Here is a 10,399-nt window from a genome sequence, read left to right on the forward strand (position 1 = left end):
AGAGCATCTCAGATATTCATCTTTGGGCTGCTTCAAGTTCCTTTTACTTTGTGGGGCTTCTCTCTCTGGGTTTTACTTCTGGTGCCTTCTGTCATCCATCCATCCATTATCTGTATGGTTTATCCTGTTTTTGGGGTCACGGGGGAGCTGGAGCCTATCCCAGCTGTCATTTGGTGAGAGGCGGGGTACACCTTGGACTGGTCGCCAGTCAATCCCAGGGCTGACATATAGAGACAGACAACCAGGCATGCTAACACTCACACCTACAGCCGATTTAGAGAGATCGATCAACCTAACAAGCATGTTTTTGGTGGTGGGAGGAAGCCGTGAATGCATGTGGAGAACATGCAAACTCCACACAGAAAGGCCCTGACTGGAAGCCTTCTGTCAAACCGACATTTTTCACAGTAATTAGTTGCTAATCCTTATTATGACAGGGATTTAGATATTAGAAAATATGAATGCATCTGTTACACCTCAAGCAGCATAATGGAATTATTCCTCAGCCTTCTACCACTGAGGTATGGAAGGACAATATGAGGAATATGAGGTAGCATAATTTTGGTTGTTATTGTTAATGGAGGTGGGACGTTAACCTTACTCTGATTTTACCTGGTCTTCAGCTTCTTGGCTGAGTTGCTGTTGTTCCTAAACGCTTCCACTCTCCAGTCATTTCGATTACAGATTTTAAAAATGTCAAAAACCGTCTTATGGCAAAGCTGGCATTCATCACAACACCACACTTGAAGTCACAGAGCTCATTTTGTATCACAAATACTTGCAATGAAAAACTGCATGGCAGTTGCAGCATCATAGTAAAAGCATGTAACTGGTTAAATGAGACTTGACTTTTATTTTGAAGAAGCAGTCGACCACTTACAGGAAATGCCCAACTTTAATGTTTCACTACACACATGCAGAACTACGGAAGAGTATTAGGGCCACTGAAAAAAAAATTTGAGAAAAATTTTTTTTTTTCAATTGTGAGAAAAAAGTCAGAATTCTGAGATTAAAGTCAGAATTCTGACTTTAATGAGCCATTTCTGTGTTTGTGGCTTTAAATGTTACACAAATGAAAATGGATGTAACACTCCTGATGTTACAATTTCCTGGAAGCTTTTCTCCAAAGTTAAGGACCTGACTGGGATTTAAACCATCAATCCCCCAGACCGAAGTCAGCAGGGTAACCCACTGAACTATCCAGCATCTCAGCTGGCAAATGAAAGGAAGGTCAGGAGAGGAGGCAGGAACGTTCTTCCAAGCGGGGAGGGCCAAGTGAACCTGGGGATGGGTTTAACTCCCCACATGACATCATGAGGGGAAGATCTGAGAACTGCTTTTTTCAGCACACAATTTCTGAAAGGTGGAGAAAGAGAGGGGAGGAGGGAATGGATTTTTCTGGTACTTGAGGGGAGTGTGGACAGGCCAGGGGCACATAATTGTTAGAAAATTTTGAAGAAGGGATTTTTGCATAATAGTTCCCCTTTAAAACGGGCTGTCTCTGAAAATAAGGGGACATCTGGTCACCTGATGTTCGATGGAAGTATGCTCGGCAGAGTTTTTTGCTTTCAAAAAAATATTTTCAAAATACAGAGTTATTATCAAACAGTTTAGGTCTTACACATTGTCTTGTAGATTACTGGGCTAAAGAAAGTCACTGCATTCACCTAAGAAGTAGGCGTATATAATAACTAACATACTATTTTCCCTATCTCCAGTCTTTTTGCTAAGCACTACCCCCCTGATTTTAGTAGAATCATTGAAAACATGCAGTTAAAAGTAATTCTTTTACTTCTGTAGCCTCTTTGAAAAAAGTAGATTAGGTTATTTATCTCTTGAGAATCTCCTATTTGAAATAAGGTTGTTCAAGGCCCGCAATGATTTAATCAGTGCATGCACATTGAGCAGTGTCTTTCCCTACTCTGACAGGAGCAAGCTTACTGCCGTGACAGTCGATCTACCATCTCAGGTGGGCGTGGAGGAGGAGGTGGAGGAGGGGGGGCCTATGATTACCTGGGCAGACCAGTCCTGCACAACAACTCGCGGCGGGGGAGGGACAGGCTATTAGACAGAGATGAGGAAAACCGACTCAGAGTGGAAACATATGTTAGAAACAGCACAATTTCTTTGGTAAGAGTGTCATCATTTGTGTTTTTGTGGGCAAGTCAAAGCCTGACTAATTAACCTCTGCATATTTACCTGATGATGATGACACAATTAAGAAGCGCGTCTGCCTCCTGTCTTTCCAGCAGGAAACCCGTTTCCACCCTCCTCTCACGCCATCACCCTACCCGGTCATGCAGTCCTCTGAGATCGTCAGACAGCTTAACGGCAGCGCTGTCATTCCAACAGAGGGAGGCTCAAGACCAGGAAGTGTTACCAAGACTCACCAGCACCCCCCTCCTAGCTGCACCTACCCACCGGTGACGGACGACGAAGATGAAGTGGACGAAGGTTTGGGCGGCCCTGCAAGTCAGGAGCATCCGGATGACCAAGACAGCGAGACGAACAGCTCCCAGGTGTCTGAGGCTCACAGTAATCGCTTTCAGCACACTAACGGCACAATCAGACCCAAATCTCGCCTGAGCCCCTCTGTGGTCAGTCCTCATGCCTCCCTGATCCACAAAGCCCAGATAGTTTAGCACAGAGCTGGAAAATGATACTCACTCTGACCTAAAGTGGCCGGCTCTGGTGTTTGAGATGGTCATGAGGGAGAACACTGGCCAGGTTTGGTCAGGACGGGTCAGTTATAAAACACCTGACCCTGGCCGACAGTGATGCATCGTCTTATTTTGGGGGAACATGGTGCAATAGAGAAGACACTTCTAAGGACGAAATCTACACCAAATCATCTACAGGACTATTCTGTATTTCTTCCTGCAGTTCGTGATGTTTGGTGTGAAATCACCTGGATTACAGACACTAAAAAATAGAGGTCGATATGTTTACATGCAGCAAGAAAAGATGACTTACTGTGCTTGCCTGGCTTAGACTGGACTTGTGAGATGCATGTAAACGTGTCCGACTGCAATCAGGATAAACTGTTTCCTAAAGTCGGACTAGCACACCAATGGTTGGACTGATTTCTATTGTATATATACACCTCAAAACAAACCAGACGAGGAGTTCTTTGCATGCTCTACAGTCTGCACGCCAGGCTTTAAACGCAAAAGTCAAACAACATAAATGCCAAGACGTTGCCACGTTGTGTGCCTTTGGATATCACCATAAACTTGTGTTCATCGGATTAGAACCAAAAGTAAAGTGTAGATTATGTACAAAATGTACAAAGCTGTAACTTTTGTCCATGTTTTCACCTTTTAACGTACAACTTTGTAGTGCTTTGGCAAGGTTGGCTCAAATGGTCCAGTAGTATCTAGCTGAAAGAAGCAAAATGCCAGCGAGCACAGAGTCAGAATTGATTATCAACTCTCTCCCAGTGATTAAAGAGGGTTTGCAGAGGCGTGTCTTTCAGGGCGTGACATGACTGCTCAGCAGGGCTGAGTGGCAAAACATTCTGAAACACTGCTCAATGGAGAGCAGATGAAGCCAGGAGGAAAACCAACTATAATCAGATAAAATTAGCTGTATTTGGAAAAGATCAGTTTCCTAAAGACACAATCTACCGTCTGTATATTTGTGCATAAAGTTTCTGCTGTTTAAGGTTAAGACTTTTTCAACTCAGAATTTTAAAGTTCTTTTTCTTATAAATTTAGAACTTTTCCAACCTTTTAAGTAAATGTTAATAGTGAATATAAGACTTTATGATCTCAAAAACTGTGCCTTTTTCCTTAAAAATTAAGAAATCCTCATAATTGTTTAATCCTTTAGTGTGACCTCAGTGCACTATGGTGCATTATGTTTCCAGTCAGGTTTTTTTCAAATAAATATGCATCTAATTTTGAAATCATCAGAGCAGACGAGGCCCTGCATCCCACCTGAGATCTTTGCCGCCCCCCCAAGGGGTGCCTGGACCCTGGGTTGGGAACCCCTGCATTAAGAGATTTCATAACTGTTGTCAGCCATTGTTGTTACTAGAATCAGCCCCACTGTGCTCATAGATATACATGGGTGCAGCGTTAATTTGCTGGATTGGAAGTTGATGTTGACGCCATATTGCTAGTGGCAGAGCTGTTATGTAGGGTGATACAAGTAGACAAGGTTTGCATGAGTTTTCATAATAAAAAGCACAAACTTTGACATGAAATTGATTTGAAAAAATCATTTTACGGTTATCTCAATGATCCATATTTATATAAGTACCAATAATGAAAACTACTGAGACAAGAAGGGCTTACTAGTGACATAAAGCAAGGTCTACTTTCCAAATGGGATTGCTTTTATTCATGCTTTCTGGGCTGACTGGCGATTACTACCATTATTTCCCACACTGATAGAAGCCAGACACGCATGCGTGTGCTGTGGCACTTCCTGGCATTGCCAGTGTTTTGTCGATTTCTGCTGCCTATCAGAATGTGCTACTATGTGTTTGTGCTCAAGGGTAAATGGTTAGGGTTAGGGTTAGGGTTGACTGCTATCATTTTCCACTACGTTAGATTTTTTTGGCAAAGCAGTAGAAATTGTCAGAATGCCGATCACACCTGACAGAGTGTTTTCCTGAGAGAACAGCTGTTTTGATCATCTCAGCTGCTGCAGCTCTGTTTGAAAGCAAAGAAAAAGAAATTTAGGTGTGGGATAAGTGGGAGGCCTGGCTTGCTAGTGAAACACCACTGCCCCTATTGTTTCTTCACTTACCCAGTCAGGTGGGGATCTGAGCCGTGAGCTGGCTCTCACCTCTGGTATCACGCAACTGACCATACAGCGGCTAGTGGGGAGTTTGACCACAATATGCTGCTGTTGGTGTTTGCAATTGAAGGCACCACATGACATGGCTTGTTTTGGTGTGTTTTGGGCTTATTATATCCATGGCTGTGCTAATACTGCTGTAGCTAGAGAAGTCATACCTCTGTGTTTATATTTTTGAATCATGTATATTCAGTCAGACAAATCTGGAAAGGTTGTGTTCACATGTAATACTGCAGCTTCGAACAGCATGTGCACCGTGCATGAGTGATGAAATATTACTCAATGAATGACAGCCACATGGAATATTTTAACCCATCCCTATGTAATATTTCTGAATGTTGCAGTATTTTTAGTGCAGCTACTTTAGTGTTTACTGTCTTGTTCATCTTTTGCAACACATTGCTCTTACCAGCTATACCTATCAGGTGACTGCAGTTCTCATACTTCTGCGCGAGATGTCGAAAGCACTCAATGACAGCACACCAGGAAATGCAGGGATAGTAGTCAAGGCTGCGGAGAAAAACACGTTGCAAAACCTCGTAGCGAGGGAGGATTATTTTTCCAGTGTTGTTCAATTAGTCAACAACCTGTGTTAACTTCTATTACTTACACAACACGGTTTGGGATCAGAGCCACAGCATGGGCAGGTTCCTTCACCACACCTGAAGCATGCATACTTCTGTATTGTCTTACTGTCCACATGCCTTCGCCTCAAGCACTGAGACAGTTGGGGATCAGATAAAAACAACATACTGCCAAACATGACTACGGTTTCCTTTAGATGTCGTGATCTGATGATATGGAAATCTGTACTAATAAGCATATAGTTTATTTAACATTCAAAGTATTTATGCAAATACAAGTCTATTAATCAAGTATACAATCAGCCAACATGTCAGAAATCATCTATTGCCTTGTTCCCCATCAACATAACACTCATTCAAACATCTTAAAAAAATGTAAATAGCCACTATTGCTGCTTTTTTATACAAGAGTTGGTTCACTGTAAATATTTTATATTTACAAATACAATAAAAGTGCATTGTAAACCTTTGTACACATATAAAGCTCCCAAATTGTTTTTATAACTGACTTTCTAACAAGTGATAAAGAGAAACTGTTCCAGAGTTTTAATGCTGTGGTGAAACCAAGTCTGTATTTCTATCCATGCAATGATGATTTGATTACTTTGTTTATACTGTGTGTTTGCTGAGTATTGGGAATTAATGTGCCAAAGGGAAAATATAACATCTTTTAACTTTTTGGCCAGTATGAAGTATTATTCGGGTTTTGATTTTACCTTCTAGAACTACTAGTATCTCCTGGTGCATATGTAAAAAGACATCCTGTTTTAAAAGAAATATTTTTGCAGAGGCAACCTGCCAGGCTAAATATTATGAGTGTGTTCCCAGCAGGTCAGAGCAGCAGAGGATGGGTGTTTGAATGTTGTGTGTTTCTGTTGTAGACTGTGCCTCCTGCTGTAAACTGCTGGTTAGTGCAGAGACCTGAATGAGCCTACAAACTGCCTATGAAAAACTCTGCAACCCACTGTGACTTATCTTCATTGTCTGATTTTCTGTCTATGTTGGGGGCTATCTGGACTGTCTTTTTGTGATGATTGGGTATAAATAAATGTGCATATTTCCCCTTAATGCACATTGTGCATGTAAATTTATAACCAAACAGGCTGTTGTGAAAGTTTTATGTGGTTTAACCAGAAACCTTTACTGTTTTTAGAGATTTGAGCCGTCGCATGCAAAGTCAGATGGAACTGCAAGTGCAGGTTGTGAACTATGGGCTCTGTTAACTCTCAGATGGTATAAAAGAAATGGTTAACATTGAGAGCGTTGATGGCCAAAAATAGCAGCAAACATAAACAACAATACAATTAATGTGCATTATTATGTTTGCAGTATTGCATATTTTGCAACATTTTTAAAAATCAAGATCAGTCCTGATCATAAACATCAGCTATTATTTAATTTTTGATTTAACTGTTTTAAATGCCAGTTTCAGTGCAAACAACCCTTGATGTTTGTAATGTAAAAAAAGCACACAAAAAGAAGAAAGGGTTTTAGTTTCATTTAATTTCAAACTGGATTTTCTTGAAGTGGATCATCACAGCCTTGAATCTGTTTTTTTCTGCATCTTGCCTTTATTTGACAGGACAGCTGAAAAGAGGCAGGAAGCATGGGGGGAGAGAGAGTGAGGGGAAGACATAGACAAAAATGTGCCAAAACAGAAACTGAACCTGCAACTGGTGTGTAGAGGACTAAAGCCACTGGGGCATCTAACCTCTGAGCTACACTGGCATTCAGCCCTGGATATGTTAATAATGAGTAATAATAAGCCTCTTTGATTTTTATGCACTATTCAATAGGGATGCACAATATTGTCAGTCTGGTATGAGTATCTGCAGATTTTAGCTAAAAAAGGCAAATATCAGCATCGGCAGATATCAAAATTTCTGCTGATATTTACATCTGATACTTTGGCTGTGAATATCAGCATATCGACTGTAAAATTTGGCCATATAAACAGATAAACTAGTGGAGTTTTAGGCTGGACCAACAGACCTATGTAAGTTGAGATGTTTTTCTTTATTCATCCTCATTCTTTAAACTTTAAGGTGTGTTTTAAGAAAAAAAGTGTCTTTCTTTTTTCATCCTCAAACCTTAAATTGTGTTTGAAGACTGAAGTTTTGTTCATATAAAACAGATTTAAATATCAGGATTGGCTAAAATTGATCTGTAAATGCTGGCATATTGAATACTGGCAAAAATCCAATACCGTGCATCTCTACTATTCTGCAATTTTCTTTTTTATTTTAAGATTTAAATACATTTTTATTTAGCATTTACCAAAAATAGATGCCATATATTAAAGCAAAACAACAATGACTTTACATAAAAAATATTTGCCACTTTTTTGCATACATTTCTACATCAAGATCAGACCTGACCTCAAATATCAGATATTGATTAATTTTTGGAAGTATGATACTTTTAATGCCAGTTTAGTGCAAATACCCCTAATATTTGTAATATAAAAAAAAAGAAAAAAAAAACAAAGAAAAACAAGGAAAAATTTTTTTTTTCATCACAGCCTTGAAAATGTTAATAATGAGCAACATTGATTTCTTTATTTAAAGAGATTGTTTAAATCGTAACAATAGTGTCCCAATAGGAAACTGGTAAAGAAAGCTTGCAGTGTCTCCTCATGCCAAATATGGGGAATATGGGATTTAGATGAACAGGGAAAAAGGCAAATTTAAAGTAATACCTCCAGAATGAAAGCCTAAAATCATATCATGCATTTTTACTGTGATAGCTGGAGGATAAAATATTGTAGTTTTAATGGGTTTTAATGGGATATTTTTGGTCCTGAACAGTCTGAGTGTGTACAACAGTTGTACAGAACTTATTAATGACCCGTTTCAGGTTCTGGTATTAAAATTACAATTCTGTTTTTAAAAAACCTTATCCTTCAAAATGTGTGTGGTGAGCATTAACACTGTCAAAAAAGAAAATAATAGAAAAAATGACCAAAAACCCACAGAATGGCCTCAACACTCACATTCCTGCTATCTGTCAAAATCTTTTGTTCTTCCCAGTCTTACTAAAACCCTTTGAGGCCTGGATGTTGACTGATGGCTAGAGGCAGGCAGTCAGGCTGGACTCCTCTGTAACTTAGAAATGTTTGGGTATCGTTTGTAAGACCAAGTGTTTAATGTACCTCATGCATTTGTACATTAATGTGCACTGTCCCTTGTAAATAAATGAAAATAAAAAATAAAAATAAAAAAATGCTGATTTGCTTAGGAGAACAGGGATGGGAAGGGTCATCTGCTGGATACAGTGCTTTACGTGCACCTGGCGCACTTTCCCAGGCCTGATCCAGATCTTTGCATACTTGGTGCTCAGGACCAGGTGGGCTGGTCCAGACACTGGATAGGCGGGTATCTGGAGAAGTATAGGAGCAGTGCAGGACCAAGGTTGACGCAGTGAAGTGCAGAACCAGTATGTGCTCCCATACCTGACTTCTCCAGTCTTTTGTTGCCCTGTCCCTACTTTTTTGAGATGTTTTGTCGCCATCAAATTCAAAATGAGCTAATATTTTTCTTGAAATGGTAAAATGTCCCAGTTTCAACATCTGATATGTTGTTTATGTTCTATTGTGAATATAACCTGTTTATGGGACTGCATTGTGTTAATAAATCCTCAGAGCTACATAACAATGGGACATATTCAAGCACTTTTAGGGAATTAAATACCTCTAGGCCAGGGGTGTCCAAACTATAGCCCGGGGGTCAAATGTGGCCCACGGCCCATTTTTGATTGGCCCCCACAAAATTATTTAAATTAATTGAAATATGGCCCACAACAGAGCATGAAGCTCATGCTAGACTGAATTATTCTTCTTAGTTTCAGTGAAGGCAGTGCTACCATACTAACACTGTAAACAAACATTTTGACCAGTTTTATGCTAGTTTTTAAGGATTAAATTGAGACAGCACTATAAATAGTAAACACTGGCAAACAAAATGTTTAAGATATCTTTATTTACAACATCCTATTGGATAACAGCAGCAAATGGCAGCACCAATGATGTTCAAGGGGTGGAGCCAGTGGAAGCAATGCTGCGTTCCATTTACCTCTGAGGTCGGAAGTCGGAGCTGGGAATGACGTCACACCCCAGTTGACGCTCCAGTAAACAAGTCGGAAAACCAAGATGTAACGTTTAGCCATTGTTACCTGTTGTTAGCTATACCAGTTGAAAACAACGCATAACACGGTATTTTACACATACAAACACCATAGTACCATGTGCACAGATAGACGTTGGACAGTGTTACATATACAATTGATTTAATTTCATAAAAACAGAACAGAAGTGCTAATAAATAATACATTAAGAGAACTTTATTACTGTTGATGCACGACGCTGCCATCTTGGATTATGACGTTGTGGTCAAGTTGCGGTTGGTGAGGGTCGTCCAACTTTCTGAGTCGGAAATCCGACTTCAGGGGTTCCAGATGAAATTTCCAACTGGGAACTCGGAAATTCCGACTTCCCAGTTCAACTGGAATGCAGCACAAGAGCCCACCAGGGCCCCCAGAAATCTGATTGGCCTAATGATGCCATCGGAGCTAAACGTGTATGATATGTTAGTATGGAATCTAAAGTAGAAAGTGATGCCTTGCCCTTTTTGTTTCTCTTTTGTTTTTTTTAGTTGTTGTTTTTGTTATGATTTCATTGTTTATGTGTGTCTTGAAGACTGTCTTTTTTTTGTACTCCTACGAGAGATTGTATTTCTACAAGTGTTAATAAAAAAAAAAAAAAAAAAAAAAAAAAAATGAAAGCTATTTACCTTGTCAGCAATCATCTAGCATATTTTAACCTACTTATGAAAGTGGCCCCACCATCCTTATATATTTCCGTATGTAGCCCCCAATGAAAAAAAAAAATTGACACCCCTACTTTAGGCCTAAGGGCCATAGCCTTATCTTGCTATGGCCTACTGAAGTTGAAATGACATAGTGGGGTTTTCAAAGCCTTGAACTGAGGTTGAAGTTTAGATTTGGTAGCTTTA

At 39.8% G+C, this 10,399-nt stretch overlaps 1 protein-coding gene across 1 annotated transcript in view; it reads left to right on the forward strand.

The window, feature by feature from the left end:
- nectin4a (nectin cell adhesion molecule 4a) overlaps window positions 1-7,354 on the forward strand; it is a 37,556-nt gene extending 30,202 nt beyond the window's left edge. Inside the window, exons 10-11 of the mRNA XM_041778933.1 lie at window positions 1,930-2,130; window positions 2,250-7,354. Of these exons, the coding sequence (XP_041634867.1) occupies window positions 1,930-2,130; window positions 2,250-2,642 (594 nt within the window). The 3' untranslated portion in view covers window positions 2,643-7,354. The remainder of the gene's footprint in view (window positions 1-1,929; window positions 2,131-2,249) is intronic.
- The last annotated feature ends 3,045 nt before the right edge of the window (window positions 7,355-10,399 follow it).

The sequence above is a fragment of the Cheilinus undulatus genome, linkage group 22 (genome assembly GCF_018320785.1).
Source record: "Cheilinus undulatus linkage group 22, ASM1832078v1, whole genome shotgun sequence".
Classification (NCBI taxonomy): domain Eukaryota; kingdom Metazoa; phylum Chordata; class Actinopteri; order Labriformes; family Labridae; genus Cheilinus; species Cheilinus undulatus.